The 19681-nt window shown below is 32.8% G+C and overlaps 1 protein-coding gene across 1 annotated transcript in view; it reads left to right on the forward strand.

The window, feature by feature from the left end:
* LOC126882885 (gastrin/cholecystokinin type B receptor) overlaps positions 1 to 19681 on the forward strand; it is a 457238-nt gene that overhangs the window by 251818 nt on the left and 185739 nt on the right. Inside the window, exon 4 of the mRNA XM_050647949.1 lies at positions 17356 to 17514. Coding sequence (XP_050503906.1) covers positions 17356 to 17514 — 159 coding nt within the window. The remainder of the gene's footprint in view (positions 1 to 17355; positions 17515 to 19681) is intronic.

Below are 19681 nucleotides of genomic sequence, written 5' to 3' on the forward strand. Positions count from 1 at the left end.
TTTCAATAATTTCGCGTCGTCAATTATTGCGTCAAATGCTCTATTTTGCCTATTTTGTTTCTGTTTAATTATGAGTTTCCTAGTTTTGACAACTGTCACATTTAAGAAAATGGACCATAACAAACTTTTAGTTCTGTATCTATCGTCAAATTGCCACGAGGAAAATACAAATCGGCAATTTTAAGCACTCGAGTGCAATTCGTTAAGATTACTTCGTGAATAAAACAATAATCTCTCGAATATCACATGATAGTAAGAATAAATAAGAAAATAATGTTCCAATTTTTTTCTCAAACTTATTTCCATTCGGCAACAAGTTTTCAAAAAATTGTCACATTATTTTTAATTTATTCTCACACTCTCCTATGTTGATAATTTTGTAGGTTGTGTCAAAAGATATTTTTTCTACGACCGTTTAATAATATGCTCATTATTCACTAATTTTGATTAGATAATAACACCCAATACTTTACCCGTGAGTAATAATTCATTACTAACGGGTCATTACAGTCATTACTCACGGGCTGAAGTTAGCTTCAAGTGGTGCATGCCACTTATATTAGTCGTTTATAAACTGCAAATGCAAATAAAATTACTTAAACTTGTTTATTTATTACAATAAACATTGTACTTTATATCAATAATTAACTTCGAAAAATTTTTTAAAGGATTTTTCACTATAACAATGGGTGAGTTCATTTTTTATGTTTAAATATCATCATTTGAATATTGAAGTTTATTAAAATGTAAACATAAACAATGGGTACTAGTTCCGTAAACTGTTGCTATAAAGAGTTTATACTGTTTACGGATATAAAATTTATATCAACGAATTTTGTTTTACTTGCTAATGATTGTACAATAAATTTTTATCTTGGAAAAACCTTCCTTTTCATGTAATTGCCATTTAAAATATGTCTTATTTTTAAAAGTCACCGTCATTATCGTCCATTATATACCATGAAACAACAAGAAATGATACTAAAGACAACTGTTTCATAAGCTCAAAAAGTAATTCTAACGGGCGGTGTTGCCATAATTATATAAAATATTTTTTCTAAAATAAAATCTTTCGATTTTTAAATATGTTAGTAGTTGAGAATTATATTTTTCTACTATTTAAAATAAAAAAATGTCGTAGAAAAAGTATAGTATTCTACTCGCATGTAATTACTTCATCAGAGTGAGTAATAGCCATCATTACATGCTCCTTGAATAATATACTATAATGATAGGTTTAAACATTATTACTACGTAAAATTTTATAAAATAATGTTGCATCAGCAAACATAGCCAAAAAAGCACTTGAAAAATCGAAAAATTATTGCCCGCTATATTTCAACTGAAATGTCTGGAGGAAGTTAATAGAAAAGGCGTACTATTTCGTGGGTATCGAAATTTTTAATGCCTCATGGTTGTTTGGAAAAATATGTAATATTTGTTTACATATTTTGCTTTATGTTTTGTAAACATTTTGTCTATGGATTGTCCCTGATATCTTTAGAAAAAAAGAAGACGGACGGTTTTGTAATTTCACATAATTTTTTAACCAAAACAAAAGTTTGAGATACTCTGTAGGGAGGAAAAGGTACAAAGGTGGGCATACATAGATAATATGCTGTAATCTCATATTTTGTGAACATTTTATTTTTTTTTATTTTTTGATATCTTTAATAACAAATAAGCAAGACGGTTTTACTTTTTAATATGTGGTTTAGCTGACAACATGTGATGCGTGAGGAGGCCATGTCTTATCATACCACTAAGATGAAATTATTTCTTAAATAGTTGGAAAGAAAATGTGTTCAAATGCAAAAAATCTGTTTAATGTACGCTAGAATCTTTCGCTACTTAAAGAGCCTCCACCTAGATACCAAATCCGTACTTACTCTCAAGGAAATTCCACCAAAAAACATCACAGAGCCTCCATTAAACAATCTCATCTCTCTTATGTTACGCTGTGCACACCGCTTACCTGGTCGACAAATAACACTTTTAGGTGTCGATAAGAACTCTTTACGTTGTGCGCCTTTTTGTTTAGTGTTGTTAACTGTTATTTTTGTTGTTGTTATTTTTTATTGTTGATTTAGTCTTGTTTCAGTTACAACACATGTTAAAGAGTAAAATCACATATTTTCTTCGTTTCTAGAAATATCATGGTCATTCAAAAACAGAATGTTCACAAAACATAAGACTAAAATACGATTCCGATGTTTACTCGCATTTGCATCTCGTCCTCCCTAAAGGGTGTCTCAAACTTAACAAAAGAAAAACATTTCTTTTCTTGCAGCCGGTTCCACAACTTTGTAAATACTAAATAAAAATTTAAAATAATAAAAAAAATTAACGGCATCCGTTAATCTGTTCATGAAAAAAATCAACTATGAAAATTAGCATAATTTTGTATATCCCTAACTTACGCCTCGCAGTTTATATCACGGATCTCTATTATTTATCTGTTAATTCCGAAATAATATCTAGTAAATATTGTCGAACGGTTTTATTAGTTTTTCAATAAGCAATCAATTAATTTTACAATTATGTGCATATTAAACTTTTATTAATAACAATTCGTTTGGTAATTCAAACCAAATTATTTTTCCCACTCAGTTTATATACTGGAAATATGTTGCCAGGGTTGTTCACGTTAACGCTTGTGGAAACAAACTATGGTGGTTTATTACGGTGATATTTCATTCAACATCGACAAAATTCAATATAAATTCTCACACCACCGCCAGCTGGCAGCCTGCTGTACCAAACTAATTCGACCTAAATTTCTAAATAGTGCGAACATCATTAATTTCACACTTTTTTCTAAAAATTAGTAAATTAAACAGCAGTGTTTTTTTTGCAATTAGCGAATTAAAGTCATCATTAACAATGAGGCACTTTTAGATACTTCTGTGTGAGGTATGTAGTACATGTATGGGTGTAACAAAAATACAGGTCATAAATTTAATCGCATATTCTGGGGCCAAAAATAGTTCGACTGAACCTAACTTACCTTAGTACAAATGTGCACGGAAAAAAAGTTACAGCCCTTTGAAGTTACAAAATGAAAATCGAATTTTTCCAATATATAGAAAACTATTAGAGATTTTTTATTGAAAATGTACATGTGGTATTCTTATGGCAGTAGTATTTTACGAAAAAATTATAATGAAATTTGAACACCCCATAAAAATTTTATGGGGGTTTGGGTCCTTTAAACCTCCCCAAACTTTTGTCTACGTTCCAATTTAAATATTATTGTAGTGCCATTAGTTAAACACAAGTTTTTAAAAACTTTTTTGTCTCTTTGTACTTTTTCCAAAAGTCAGTTTTTATCGAGATAGTTCAATATTTGTCAAATCCACCACATATTTGTCTATGGTAAAGTACGATTATGGAGACTTGGTAATAATATGAAAATTTATTTATGATTTACATTTTTAAGTATATTTTGAACCATATTAAAAAACAAGCCACATCTCGATAAAAGATGCTTTATCAAAAAAATACAAAGAGGCAAAAAAGTTTTAAAACCACTGTGTTTAACTAATGGTACCGCAGTAATAGTTTAATTGGAATGTACACAAACATTTCGGGGGTTTAAAGGAACAAAACCCTCATAACATTTTTATGTAAACATATTAAAAAAGAAGCCGCAACTCCATAAAAACTGCCTTATCGAAAAAATACTAGGAGGCAAAAAAGTTTTAAAATTATTGAATTTAACTAATGGCACCACAAGAATAATATATTTGGAATGTACACAAAAGTTTGGGGGGGTTTAAGGGAACAAAACCCCCATAAAATTTTTATGGGGAGCACAAATTTCACTATAATTTTTCTTTAAGATGTTATTTCCATGAGAATGCCACCTGTCCATTTTCAACAAAAAATCTCTAATAGTTTTCGATATATTCAAAAAAATCAATTTTCATTTTGTAACTTCAAAGGGCTGTAACTTTTTTTGTGTGCATATTTGTACTAAGGTAAGTTAGGTTCATTCGAACTATTTTTGGTCCCAGAATATGTGGTTTACTTTATGACCTGCATTTTTGTTACACCCTGTAGTATAGGTACATTTTATTTGATACATGCTTCCGAGCATGTATCAAATAAAATAAAATCAAAATGTAATTCCGCACAGGTTGGAACAAATATGCTACTTTTCATGAGCATTTTTCAGTGCGTCACAAATGATAGAAAAAAAGTAAGTCCATTATAATATACATTTTAGTGACATGACATTTTAGTTAAATCTGACAGTTGTCACATTTTATTTGCAATAAGGCATAAAAACAAATCAATTTAGTTTATTGCATTTATAAAATGGTATTTTCTTTGATTTGTATAGTCTTATAAATTGTACAGATTTTATTCGTAGATATATTATATAATTAGTAAATAATATTTTTTCGATCATAGCGCCATCTATTGACAACTAGAATAAATGTTATAAATGTCACGACGTGCGTTTTTTTCTGTCACATGCAGTTTAATGCGTTAGAAAGAAATCGAAAAACTGTGACGCACTGAAAAATCCTCATGAGAAAAAGCATATATCAAATTTTAAAAGCAAAAAACATTCTTTTCAAGAAATCATATGATTTATGTAAGACGATCATTTTTTAAATAATGAAAAATGGGCCATTTTTGCACACAATTTACTTCTTTAACCGCTTAGGTAATTCATGTTTTTATGGACTTATTTTTATTACGATATTTTCTACAAAGTTGAAGGGAAAAGCTTTTATTTAAGACTAGCTAAATTAAATTTGACCCTTTATTTATTTAAAATTTACTTTTAATATAATTTATTTTATAATCATAAATAAAACTTGAAAAACAACTTTGTTAAAAATTATTATTTGCATTATAAATAAGCACTACATCACATTTTATTTTGCAGGAAAATTTACGGTATATTACCAACATAAACATATTCAATAGTCTATGACATATTAACTGTGTTTATTCAATGCTACTATTTCTTTAATTTCAAAAACGCTGTTGTTGCCGATAGAATATACACTTTTTTATAATTTCATTTTTTCTTGTTTTTATGTATAATTTCGACAAATGCATTGAGCTTCAAATTTGTTTATAACTTGTTTGTTGAATAACGTCGCGAGGATTAAAATATTGCACTGCCTTTTCCATATTCGTGTTCCTGACAAATTTTCATACATTAAAAAAATTTAGATTACAAATAAGTTTTTCTTGTACCATTTTTTGAAGAGAGAGGACAAGATGCCAATATAAAGAGCATCAAAAAAGTCCAAGAAAATACTGTTAAATGATTTGTTGTTTTATATGCTGGACATACCAATGGATTTGTTTAAGATGCGAGACTATTATTTTTAACCAAATTGAAGAGTGAAGACTATTATCATTTGGTGGATAAAGAGTCTTTTAAAAATGGTTCTGCGATAAGCTCATACCAATTCTGGAAGAACCAACTTTAGTCATTATGTATTATGTCTGATACCATAATTCCCTGGTAGAAAAGTTGCCTCAATCTTCTTCGACAAAATCAAACTTAAAGAATACTTAAAGAAACAAGTAAAAAAATATTCCTGCAAAACATAGGTAAAGGAAAATCGGGTGTTTATCCACGAACCTGTTGTTATTCCTGTTGAGAGTCAAACCTCTGTGAAATTGGATGTACTCATAGGATTTTGACTGTAGGTTGCTGGTTCTGTTCGTCTCTTGTAAGGATGAAATTATACACTATACTTTTCTTTACCAATTTATTAACTATGGGCCATTCCACGAACATACGCCTGTTTAGGATTACTTCGACAACGAATATTTTACTGTGCAACATAAGAAGTACGAAAGTAAATGGCGCTAATAATTATTCCAATAAACAACAATGTAATTTGCAATTTACTTTCGTACTTCTTATTTTGCTCAGTAAAATATTCGTTGTCGAAGTAATCCAAAACAGGCGTATGTTCGTGGAATAGGGTATATAAATTATAATAACACGTACATTTGGTTACAGTTACTTTGCTCTTGTATACTACAGAACTTGAGAGACAGAGAGAGAACTAAAACTTTGTGTGTAGGAAAAAAAAAGACTGAGAGCGGCGTGCTTCGTTGAGTTACTTTTTAAGACTGTTAAGGTAAGGAACCAGAAGTTATTTGAATGTCAAGGAAGTTCGGCCACTGACAATATAAAGTATTAAATCACTTCTGTCAATTTAAAGCCGTGGCGTAATCTAATCTTCTTCTTCTTCTTTTTCTTCTTCTTCTTCTTCTTCTTCTTCTTCGTCTAGCATTCACGTCCACATCTGGACATAAGCCCCTTCAAGTCTTCTTTTCCATTGTTTTTTATTGTACGCTACATGTAGCCAGTTTTTCTCGGCAGTCCGTTTCAGATCATCTGTCCATCTGATAGAAGGTCTGCCTCTGGGTATTTTGTGTTGGTCTGATCTCCAGGTTAGAATTGTTCTGTGCCATTGGTTTAGATTGTTCCTAGCTACAGGTCCAGCGTATTCCCATTTCAATTTTAATGATTTTTGTACCACATCGGTGACTTTGGTTTTCTGTCTTATCCATGTGTTTGTTTTCCTCTCCTTAAGTGAAAAAAAAAGTGATATGCCAAGCATTTCTCTTTCCATCGCATGTGCGATGGAAAGTTTTAGTTCTCTAAAGACTCTATGTCTCTCATTTCCAAAGTTTTAGTTCTCTCTCTCTCTCTCTCTCTCTTTCTCTCTCTCTCTCTCAAGTTCTGTAGTATACAAGAGCAAAGTAACTGTAACAAAGTGTACAGTGTTGTTATAATTTATAGTTAATAAATTGGTAAAGAAAAGTATAGTGTATAATTTCATCCTTACAAGAGAAGAACAGAACCAGCAACCTACAGACAAAATCCTATGAGTACATCCGATTTCACAGAGGTTTGACTCTCAACAGGAAATTCTTGAATAAACACCCGATTTTCCTTTCCAATCCAATCTAATAAAAGCCTAATGCGACAAGTTCCGAAGCCTGTCCAGGACATTTGTCGATATGTAAATATTAAATGACGTTTAACTCTCCAGCAGTAATGTACGGTCCACAGTTCCGACTATAAAATGAATTAGCTCTTACTGCGCCGAATTTTAACAACGCGCTTCGTGCATGTAACTACATGTACCAAATAAAGTTCTTCGCTGTCTCGTGAAGTCTCAGTCTTATACAAACCAGTGTTTTTATTTTCTTAGTGTTAGTAACCAAGTATTGTTGTCTCTAAGACCCTACGATCAGCAACCTCCGAAATTTACTGAGATCAAGGTGGACCAAGTCAATCAAGTATGTTTGCATTTAGGGAAAACTGTACATTAGCATCACACGTTTCTAAAATCGTTTCTTCTAGTATCTTCCATGCATGACAATGACGAGATCGATGAAACTATACAAAAACCTGATGATTATTGACTATAACAAAACGAAGGTAGGAGTTGACGTGGTAGATCAGTTATCATCAAAACAGAATGCAGTTCGCAATACTAGAAGATGGCCGGGCCTTTATTAATTATACTTATTTTAAAAATGTTGGTTTGTAAGAATATATTACAGCGATATGTCTCTATCGGTCCAACAGACCGTGGTCACCAGTAATGTGTAAATTTCTTATGTCACCGCTAGAGGGTTAATAAACATAATTTTATTTTTTTATATATTTTTATAACATCTGAAGAATATCTGAACCAATATAGGTCATTTTGATTATGAAACATTTGTAGAAATCCAAGGAAGGATTAAAAGGTGAGAAAATATGACGAAATTAATTGGAAAGAAAATACTAAAAACAACAATGTTATTTTCATATACACATAATAAACTCCTTTAGATTGAAGTCACTAAAAATTGCAGCTATAAAGCATAGAGTAATGTAGCCATGATGGTCGCAAACATACGGTAATGAACCGGCACTCACAAAAAAGAAAAAAAAATATTTATTATAGTCATCTTCCATCTTATTTCTTTAATGTCAAGCAAAAATAACTTGGTTGGTTTCCACTAGTTCTTATTAGTTAGTTCAATTTATTCTATGATTTATACAATAGTGTTTTTTCCAAAGGACTTTTATTAATCTAACTTAAGAAGAAAATCAATAAGTATATAACGCTTATATTATATACAGGGTGTACCAAAAATACAGGTCATAAGTTAAATCACATATTCTGGGACCAAAAATAGTTCGAATAAACCTAACTTACCTTAGTACAAATATGCACATAAAAAAAGTTACAGCCCTTTGAAGTTACAAAATGAAAATCGAATTATTTCGAATATATCGAAAACTATTAGAGATTTTGTGTTAAAAATGGACATGTTGCATTCTTATGGCAGGAGCATCCTAAAGAAAAATTATAGTGAAATTTGTGCACCACATAAAAATTTTATGGGGGTTTTGTTCCCTTAAACCCCCCCAAACTTTTGTGTACGTCTCAATTAAATTATTATTGTGGTACCATTAGTTAAATTCAATATTCTTAAAACTTTTTTGCCTGTTAGTATTTTTTATGGGGGTTTTGTTCTTTTAAACCCCCCAAATGTTTGTGTACGCTCCAATTAAAATATTACTGCGGTACCATTAGTTAAACACAGTGTTTTTAAAACTTTTTTGCCTTTTTGTATTATAATATGGTTCAAAATATACCTAAAAATGTAAGTCATACATAAATTTTCAGATTAGGTACTACCAAGACTCCATAATCGTACTTAACCTAATACAAATATGTGGTGGATTTGACAAATTTTCAAAATATCTCGATAAAAACTGACTTTTAGAAAAAGTACTAAGAGCCAAAATAGTTTTAAAAACATTGTGTTTATCTAATGGTACTACAATAATAATTTAATTGGAACGTACACAAAAGTTTGGAGGGGTTTAAAGGAACAAAACCCCCATAAAATTTTTATGGGGTGTCCAAATTTCACTATAATTTTTTCTTAAGATGCTACTGCCATAAGAATGCCACATGTCCATTTTCAATACAAAATCTGTAATAGTTTTCGATATATTGGAAAAAATTGATTTTCATTTTGTAACTTCAAGGGGCTATACCTTTTTTTATGTGCACATTTTTACTAGAGTAAGTTAGTTTCAATAGAACTATTTTTGATCTCAGAATATGTGATTAAATTTATGACCTGTATTTTTGTTACACCCTGTATATTTGATGCTAATTAGCATAACTCGATGCAAGTGGAAAATTTGTTAGGCTCTATCCGAAACCAAGTTGAATCGAAAATAATTTAGCTTTATACACAACTTCATAAACAACTTTAGCTGTCACAGTCGCAGCATTCAAATTTTGCATAATTAACGAAAACCAAATTCATATTTAACTTTATTAATATCTAAAATTCTAGTTAATATTGCCGAGTAGTTGATTTGTATATAACAAGTCAACAGTAACATATCACAGATATGTAACTAATAATATGTGACCCGTAATATTCCTAATAATCAATAAATATTTTAATATTAGACTGAAAATGGAACAACATACAGAAACCGGCTAAATTATGGAAAAAATCATAAAAATCATTATTGTGCAAACAATTTCATCATCAGCCCATATTCGTCCACTGCTGAACATAGGCCTCCTCGAAAAACTTCCATTCAGATCTATCTTGTGTTGCTGCAATCCAGTTGGTACTACAAATCCTCTTTATGTCGTCAGTCCATTTTGTGGGTGTTCTTCCCGGGTTTCGTCTATCCGCTCTCGGTCTCCACTCTAAGATTTTTTTTTTTTGGTCCGCCTATCATCTTTCATTCTAGCGACGTGTCCTGCCAACTTCCATTTAATTTTGGCTATGTGTTTTATAATGTCTTCTACACCACTTCTTCTACCAATTTCTTCGTTTCTTACCCTATCTCTTAACGTTATGCCCAACAATGATCTTCCCATTCTACGTTGCGTTATGCGTTACTTGTAGTTTTCGTGCTGATGCCCTTGTTAGAGTAAGTGTCTCTGCGCCATATGTAAGAACAGGCAGGACACATTGATTAAAGGCTCTTCTTTTTAAGCTGATAGGTATGTCAACTTTAAAATTATCACGCAGTCTTCCATATGCTGCCCATTCCAAAGTTATTCTTCTTATCAGCTCAGCAGTAGTTTGATTGCCTTTGCTAATTTTTACCGTATGTCCATGTCCAAGGTATATGTAGCTGTCAACAACTTCAATTTCGACGTCTTCTAGCTTTAAAGGATGGCTCGGAAATAAAATTCGTCATCATTTTTGTCTGTTTGTAATTAATATTTAGACTTACTTTACGTGCTGCATCGCTGAGTACATTTAACATACCATTGGCAGTTTTTAGGTCATCTGAATAGAACAATATCAGCGAATCGTAGATGACTAAGCATCTCGCCATCGATAATTATTCCTTTATTTTCCCATTCCAGTGATTTCAAAGCATGTTCAAGTACAGTAATGAATAACTTCGGCGACATAGTATCTCCACTCCATGCCGATTACCTCTGCTGATATGTATCTTATTGGTAGTACCGTGCAGATTTATAGTTGTTGTAGCCTTTCTGTAAATATTTTCTATTATATTGGTGTACCTATGATCAATTCGACACTTTCCAATGCCTTTAGAAGCGCGGGTAGTTCGATAGTATCAAACGCTTTATGGAAGTCTATAAACGTTAGAACTAGAGGTCTACTGTATTCAATTGATTTGTCAATCAAGCCTTTATGTACTGTAGGTGGTCTGGTCATTTTTACCGTAGTTGGGGCGAAAACCAACCTGTTCTCTTGGCTGGTACAGCTCAAATTTTGCTTCCAATCGATTGGTTATAATTGTCGTGTACAGTTTGTATAAATGGTTGAGTAGAGAAATTGGCCTGTAATTTTGCAATGTAATGTTTACAAAAATTATAAAATTTTAATTTTAACAATTTTTGTAACAAAATCACAATGGAATAGAAAAACAGTAATTTACTTCCTTTTCTGTATGTGCTAGATACACACAGTTTATGGAACCAAACTTTACAGAAAACCAACTCACACCAATAAATATTTAAATTACCACTCTTCTCTTCTTCTTCGCGCGACTAGGATTATTCCCGTTTGTTTGCCTCTTATTCTGTTTCAGTTTCAGCCCTCCAACAGGTCTTCTGCTATACGGCTTGTTGTTTTTACAGATGTTCGCTAATCTATCTGGTTCCATTCGATTTACATGTTCGTTCCAGTTTTTCTTTCTTGTTTTTATCCACTTGTTAATATTTTGAATTTTGAAACGTTCTCGTATACTTCTGTTGCTTTGTCTGTCTCTTAATGATATGCCCGCTATTGATCTTAATACTTTCATTTCGATATTGTTGATTTGTTGTTTCGTCTTTCTTGTATCGGTCCTTGTCTCCGTTGCATATGTTAGGATAGGTCTTACTGTTGTCTTGTATACTTTTATTTTGCTTTCCGTGGTCAGATATTTGTTTCTCCATATGGTTTCTCGGAGGCAACCACTTACTCTTGTCGCTTTTATTGCTTGTGTTGTGGTCTCTGTTCTTATATTCCTGTCACCACTTCAATTACAATACAAACATCAAGAAAAGTATTATCAAATTCCTATATGATAGGGCCCGAAGCACGTTTTTCATTGAAAATATATTTTAGAAAGACAAAAACTACAACAGGAGTAGTACTAAAGTACCAAATAATAGTAGTAGAATAGGAATTTCATAAGAATAAAGACAACAAAATAACACAAGCAGTCCAGAGACACTCACGACAAGGGATTCAAAGGTAAAAAACAATAATATGTGAAGGCATTATCAGCAAAATTGGAAAGGATAGGAAACAAGTACAACGTCACAATAACGTTCAAAACAACAAATACTTTGAGATCTATCTTGACCAAAACCAAACCCAACAACACACAATAAAGATCCAAAAGCTTCATCTACTTCATACCGTAGGAATGCAATAATTTCTACATGGGAGAAACTATAAAACCAATAAGTGTTACTTAGTGAACAAGCATGAGACTACTTAGATTACTTAGGGTAAACGAGCATGATAAATACATCAAAAACAGAGACTTCGAGAAATCCCAGATATATACAAACATGCATGGCACAAAGGGCACAGACTAGATCACAAAGGATACATACATCAATAATCATGAAAGAAACGGACAGGAAATAGAGAAAAGTCAAAGAAGCAGTCTTCATCCTACTCAATGAAGATAAATGTGTAGCAAACCCAACAGCAGAATGCAACAGTCTTTGATTGCCAATACTAAAAGAAGACGTCAAAAATAAGAACATACCAACAATAGCAGAGTAAAGGTTGTGGATGAACAAATATCAATAATCTCATACACGTAGGGAAGACCGGGGCTAGTTGTCACAGGGGTAAGTTGTCAAAATGCCGATTATTACCTTATTTGGGAAGTTAACACGCTGTGCCATCTACACTCGAAAGGTCTTATTCATCACCAATTCCACACAAAATATTTCAGAGATCGGCCAGTAATTATTTCTCTTATTTGTGTAAATGTGTTTTGGCGCTTCTCATGTAAAATTTTTAATATTCAATCATCTCGTTCTGTGAGTGAATTTGTGAAACCAAGGCAAGAAAAATATAATTTAAAGGGTACTGTCAATCTTGTAGACTACAGTGTAGGCATATTTTAATATATTTATTGATTTGAATACTTTTGATTTGACATTCAGTTACGGAAGCGTATGTGGAGCTAGTTGTCACAAATTATTACGGGGCAAGTTGTCACTGTGATAACTTGCCCCGCAGCATTTAAATCTGTTGAAATTATTTTAGAACGTATTAAAATCAAGTTAGATTGGTGCATGGGTGGTATATTTATAGGGCAAATCATTTGTGGATTTGTCAAAAGTAAACGTATTTGTGAAAAAGCGATTTAATGCCTACAGAATTAAAATGATTGTTATAGTGTTGCCGTTCTGAGACTATAATCCGTGTTACAAATAACATATTTACTGCATTTCAAAAAATAGCAAAATTATTCAAATGTCATGATTTGTCGATGCCTACAAAAGTCAGATTACTACGATGTTCTTTCTTTCCTATACTGTTGTACGGAGTTGAGTCGTGGACTCTCACATACGCCAGTTGCAAGAAAATTGAGGCTTTTGAAATGTGACTTTATCGTCGAATCCTGAAGATATCTTATACCGACCACATTACTAATCAGGGTGTTTTGCTGAGCAAAAAGAAAAAGAGCTGTTAATCAAAATAAAAACAGCTAAATTCGAATACCTCGGTCACATCATGAGAAACAGTGAAAAATATGGACTGCTGCAACTAATCTTACAGGAAAAAGTAGAAGGAAATCCAAGACCAGGAATGCGAAGGATTTCCTGGCTGAAAAATCTACGTACGGGGTTCAACACAGCAACTACAAATATTTTTAGAGCAGCAGTGTGCAAAGTACAGATACTAAAATTAGATGAAGACGAAGATACAAGCGAAAGACCCATCGAGTTACTCCACCTTTGGATGTTTTCTTGAGAGCAGCAGAAGCTGTAAGAAATGAGGAACATATAGTATCTATTAGGAAAGCTACACGAGATTTTGTTATACATTATCGGAGTTTAGCAAGATTTCTCAAAAGAATGCCAGAGACCAACAGAACTGTCCAAATGGGATGCAAAAAATCTCGACTCTTGTTCTGTGAGAGGGAAGAAATCGAACTAGAAAAATATTTGAAAAAAGCTTCTGATATGTACTTTGGTTTAACACATATTGACGTAAGAAATTATACTTACTTCTTAAGTTTATAGTGCTTCTATTAAAAGTTAGATCCAATGTACAGCATGCAAACAATGGACAGATACAGACTGCACTAGTGGAAACCAATTTTATGTGTGCTACAATTGTGACTCTGGGGACGATATGTAGGTCTTTCTAAGTTTGTGAGTTCTTCTTTGAATAAAAACGTTTTATTTCTTGTTTACTTTATTTTTGTAATACTGTGACAATTTGCCCGAATTACTGTAACAACATGCCTCATCTAGGGGAATGTTGTCACACAAATCCTGTCGAATGTTAAACCAGCATAAAACTATTATTTGTTTGAAACAAAGTCTTGTGCAGACAGATTTTTGAGAAGGTTGTTCTAGGTTCTATAAAATAGAGGTGACAAACTCCTCCTCGTGAACAGCCTCCACCTGCTCTCTCCTTGATGGTTGGTTTTTCCAGAGTTAATATTGCTATCCAATTTTCCACGGATGCCCTTATCTATCTGCATATTACCGCAGGTGTGCCTAGTCTATTCATTGCCTTTGTCAAAGAGTTGTTCATTGTTCATGTCGAAATGAAATAAAGTTTTATGGCTGCTTTAAGTTAAATTCCTTCAATGATTTAAAGAGTTTTTAGTATTAAAGTCTTTGTTGTATATTAAGATGTTACATTGTTTGCATTTTAAAAACATCAATACGGTCGTTATTTTTGGCTTATTTTAAGCTTTCAAGGATGCTTTATAAATGTTGATCCCCTTCGGTAGATGTTGTTTATTGTAGAATAGGGAATTGTATTTACCTCTAATTGATACAAAAAAGTAGTTTACATTTCTCTTTTCCATTGCTTTCCTTTCAAAGAGGTATTTTTGTTGCCATTATTAAGTTATTCCCTCTTGTTATACGAGGTAGCTCTTTACTTGTTTAAACTTCTTCTTCTTCTTCGTGCGACTAAGATTCTCCTGTTTTTTGCCTCTTATTCTGTTTCAGTTGTTGTTGACTATACATTGTCTTTCCACCTTTTCGGCGGCCTTCCAACAAGTATGCTATACGCCCTGTTGTTTTTACAGATGTTCGCTAATCTATCCGGTCCCATTCGGTTTACATGTTTGTTTCAGTGTTTTTTCTTATTTTTATCCACCTGTTAATATTTTGAATTTTGGATTGTTTCCGTATACTTCTATTGCTTTGTCTGTATCTTAATAATATGTCCGCTATTGATCTTAATACTTTCATTTCGATATTGTTGATTTGTTGTTTCATCTTTCTTGTATCGGTTCTTGTCTCCGCTGCATATGTTAGAATTGATCTTACAGTTATCTTGTATACTTTCATTTTGCTTTCGGTGGTTAGATATTTGATTCTCCATATGGTTTGTCGGAGGCAACCACTTACTCTTGCTGCTTTTGATGCTTGCCTTGTGGTCTCTGTTCTTATATTCATGTGTGGAGCTGCCTTTGTAGGCCATCCTCGTTATCAGCAATTAGTTCTGCATCATTGGCATAGTATATTGTGATTTTATGCGCTTACTTCGTGAATTATTTGATTCATCACCACATTGAACAACAATGGGCTGAGCGAGTCTCCTTGGCGGATTCCTCCTTTTAGTTCTATGCATTCTGTTTCTCCTTTTGACATTGTTAATTTCATTAATCATGTTTATACGGATAAGTAAAAGTAAACACTTTTTTATTGGAAACAAATCTTGTAATTAGGGTTTTGATAACCCAATATTATTATGCAGAATGATGATGTGAATCATCGTGTTAATGTCTGTCAGTATAGGTTGGATTTTGGTATACACTATTTCCACTATTTCTTATAACCGTCTTCTTTCTTTTTAATTATAACATCTTAAAATGGTTAGTTTTTGTTCTAGAATTACACGAATAAGGAAGAAAATGCGTCGTCAACTAAATCTAGATAAAACTGAAGGTGATAACTCCGAAGATACAGATGTTTCCCAAGAATACCTCAATTAAAAAAAAATCAATAAATGTGCTACGCCTGTGACGCCAATATAACTGTAGGTCACATTGTTATAGACTGTCCATTATATCATCTGCAAAGACAAGCTGGACTGGACTACCATGTGATATAAAGTGTGCGTTAAACAGTGCGGATTGTGATAAAATCATTAGGTTTTTAAAGGAAACTAAATTATATAACCAAATATGAGTACTACGTTTCAGAACAACCATAAATTAAAATCAACTTTGTAAAAACTCTGTAAAAAAAAAACTTTGGAAAATAGTTTATATTTTGTATCAAATTAATACCATTGTACCACCGCTAATAACCTTTTATGGTTAATGCGGGTTATTTCTAATAAAAAAAAATGTGGTATGTAATATACAACAACTATCTTTTTTTCACAAATAAACTGACTAACCTTTTTATCTTCTTTACTTCTTCTCATTGATTGTGTTGTCCTCGGTTCTCCCACACATGCTATGGTCTGTCTCTTCCAAACTGTTTCACAAACAAAAAACAGCACTCGCTCGAAATCTCTTCTCCATTTAGTCTCCGACTCGATACAAACAATATCAATCTTTATAATTCCAAGATTTTTCCTCTCAGCTCGATATCTTGTGCAAAATTGATACAAACCGGCTACTCGTTCCAGACAGAAACCTGGAATCTCTTCGGACACGAGGAGATTGTACTTCTCGACTCGATCACGATTTCGTCTCAACAGGAATCTGCTTACACTGCCACCAAATTCACCACTTTACACAAATTAATATTTTTCGAACTGGATAGTTCCCTTCCGATCTTAATTACACAGTAAATATTTTTCCTTCATCAATCTGAGACTCAACCACTCTGTTCTCCCTCCATCCATCGCTTCGCCAATCACAAGCATTCTCTCTACACATTACATCCCTACTTTCATTTCTTAAAAACAAATAGTCTTGTATACAAATTTTCTGTCTTGTCAAATTTCCAAGAGATATTAAAATTAAAATGTTTTCTTATGTCCTAGAAAAAACCCTATATTCTAAAACTAAATAAAATTGTTTATCGTCGATTTCTTTCTAGGAAATCATATGGAAACGTTCAAAACATTGTCTATTCCAAAGCGGCACATTAACTTTCTAAACCCGACCGTAATTTAGTTCATTTTTTGAATTGCATAAATCCGTACGTAGAATCTTTATCACTAACGTTTTTCTCTTTCCACGAAAACACTGCTTACGGCTAAATCATATTATTTACAAACTTTGGCTATATACAGGGAGATGAAAATTACACTACTTTTATTCCAGGTCTATGTACCCCAGTGAAGCTTCATCATTGCAATAATCAGTGGCGGATCAAGAAATTTTTGTTAGGACGGATCATGGATGTTGAGGGTGATTAAATTATTTTTCTTTGATGCAAGGTCACTTAGTCTTACCACCTCTAGGATATGTGGGTTTTCAATTATTTTTTGGATATGCCTAATTTTTTTGTTTGATAGCTCTCGGTTTTTCTGGTTTTTAGGATTTTTGAATTGATATTTATTTTCGTTTGGGGTTCATGACCCCGTGACCCCCACCCCTCTGGATTCGCCACTGATAATAATAAAAGTCTTTAAACTGCTGACATTTTAGCCTTTATGTTAATCTAACCGTTCGATTTGAATTTGTTTTAGGTACGCTGCCCCTCTAACAGCCATTCTATGCTTTTTCATCCGAGTGTCAAGAGAACTGTCCAGACAAAATCCTACGGCGGCAATAAAATTCGAAGCGAGAGCCAAAGAAACAAAGGCTCGGATCCAGGACGGGCTGCCGACTGCATCGACTGAAGTGCAGTGAGTAATAAATTTTGTTAATATAGTTACGAGTATACGTGCCAGCTAGCTATTAACCGGAACTGAACTTATGTTGCGTATAAAAGATTATTTTAAACTTTACGTAACAGTCTGGCGAATAGTTATATCTACAGTAAAACTTATGTTAATGGACACCTCTTCACAACGACTCCGGACAAAATTTGCCTTTAGTTTTTTTAAGAAATTATTGTAATTTTGCCTGCCAACGACGAATAGTCAGGTAAAGGCGATTTAAAGATTAAGTCATCACTTCTAGTCCAATCAGAGGGTGCAGCAAGCACCTCTACCGGTTTCGAAACTTATTAGTCTCTCATCAGGAGGCCGCATATGATGCGGCTGTATTTTCGTTTTGCCACGAAATTGAAAATGGTTATTCATTTTTTATTTACATGTACATTTACAAATTGTAAAATTCCCTCATCTTCCTTAGTCTCAGCATCCGTTATGGCTTGCAAATTGTAGAAGCCTCGGAGGTGTAACCAGAGAAGGTTCCCATTGTTTTCAGTCTGGTGGGATGTAGAATAACATTATATTGTTTTATATGCCATTGGATTGAAAACTTAGTCTTTTACTAGCAGTTGCCTCTAGGGCATCTATGCCATTTCGTTCGTTAAATCCGTGACTGCACGCCGGGGTTTGTTTTGATTGGATCATAGAGAGCAGCATATGTGCCTCCTGATAAGAGACTAATAAGTTTCGAAACCGGTAGAGGTGCTTGCTGCACTCTCTAATTGGACTAGAATATGATGCGGCTGTATTTTCGTTTTACAACGAAATTGAAAATGGTTATTCATTTTTAAAAGAAAAAACTTTAGAGGGGGCGAAAGAACTCAATTTGTATTTTAAAGCTTACAATGGTTGACAAGTTTTGCATAAGACATAACATTCAATTTAGAGCAGTTTCTGGAGAAGCTGCAAATGTTAACCCAGAGTGACCGTAATTTTGTATGCAAATTTAAATGAGAAAAAATAAATGACTTTGATAATTGGTAAAAGTAAAAATACTCCTTTACTTGGGTGATCTCTTCCACCATAGATCCCATTTCTTCTTTGCTTTTCTGTATCTCTTTTTTCGTGTCCTTTATATCCTCTAGGATTTCCTTACTATCATTTTTAATGTCTTGTTTTGTTTCTGCCATATCCTCTTTAAGAGTTTTATTAAATTCAAGCAACATTTCCTTTATTCCTTCCATATTAATTATTTCGGTTTGGTTAGGCGTTCTTTCTCCTTGGGGTGATCTAGCAATTATTTTACTTTTTTGAAATACGTGTTGTTCCCCCGGAGATGTATTGTCGCCGGTTCTTTCCCTCTTGCTTCCCCTTGGTGTATGGGGTTGGATATTATTCATGTGTCAGAAGTCTCAGCTCATTTATTTGTATGTAAACCGGACCTGCGTTTTGTTTATTGGGAGAAATTATTATCAGCTGTCAGTTGTCATTAACTGTTATCGCAAGCCATAAGGTCAACCCGTCAGATGCAATTCTTTTGCACAATCATTTTAATAAAAACAAAAAAATTTACTTACTATTAGTGATTTTTACATCTACACTCACCTTTGCCCTCACTTTTTATAGCACTACTAATATAGCTATTATTATTTATAGTCACAAAAATTCCGCTAATTGTCACTGTATACTATATACTTTATACTATTTCAAAGGGTTTTCATTTCTCCTGTTTATAGCAATCGTTTTGTCCTGTGCGTGTTAGGTCATATTTCTGCAAAGTATTTCATTATTCGTCTGATGACTGTTTTATAAATTCTGCCCTTCATTTCTTTTCTTATATTTTTACTTCCCCATATTGTTTCATTAGTAGTCGTCCAAACTTGATCGAGGACGGTTGTAGATAAAACAATTACTGTTATCAATTTACAATTTAAAGCTAATTATACCTTAATAGACTTGAAATATTAAAAATAAATCTGGTGTAGTGATACAAAACAGATTTTATATATTTAAATCAACCAAATTAATTATTTCAAAACAAATTAAATAATAAAAATAAAGTATATTTTATATAATTAATAATTTCGCTCCAAGCCAGCCAAACCAGCCAATGCAGTTATATCAACCTCAATACCAGTATTCCGTCCAAAGTACATTACCACAATATCAACCCCCAACCACATCCAAAGCAAATGAT

Source organism: Diabrotica virgifera, chromosome 4 (genome assembly GCF_917563875.1).
Source record: "Diabrotica virgifera virgifera chromosome 4, PGI_DIABVI_V3a".
Lineage (NCBI taxonomy): Eukaryota > Metazoa > Arthropoda > Insecta > Coleoptera > Chrysomelidae > Diabrotica > Diabrotica virgifera.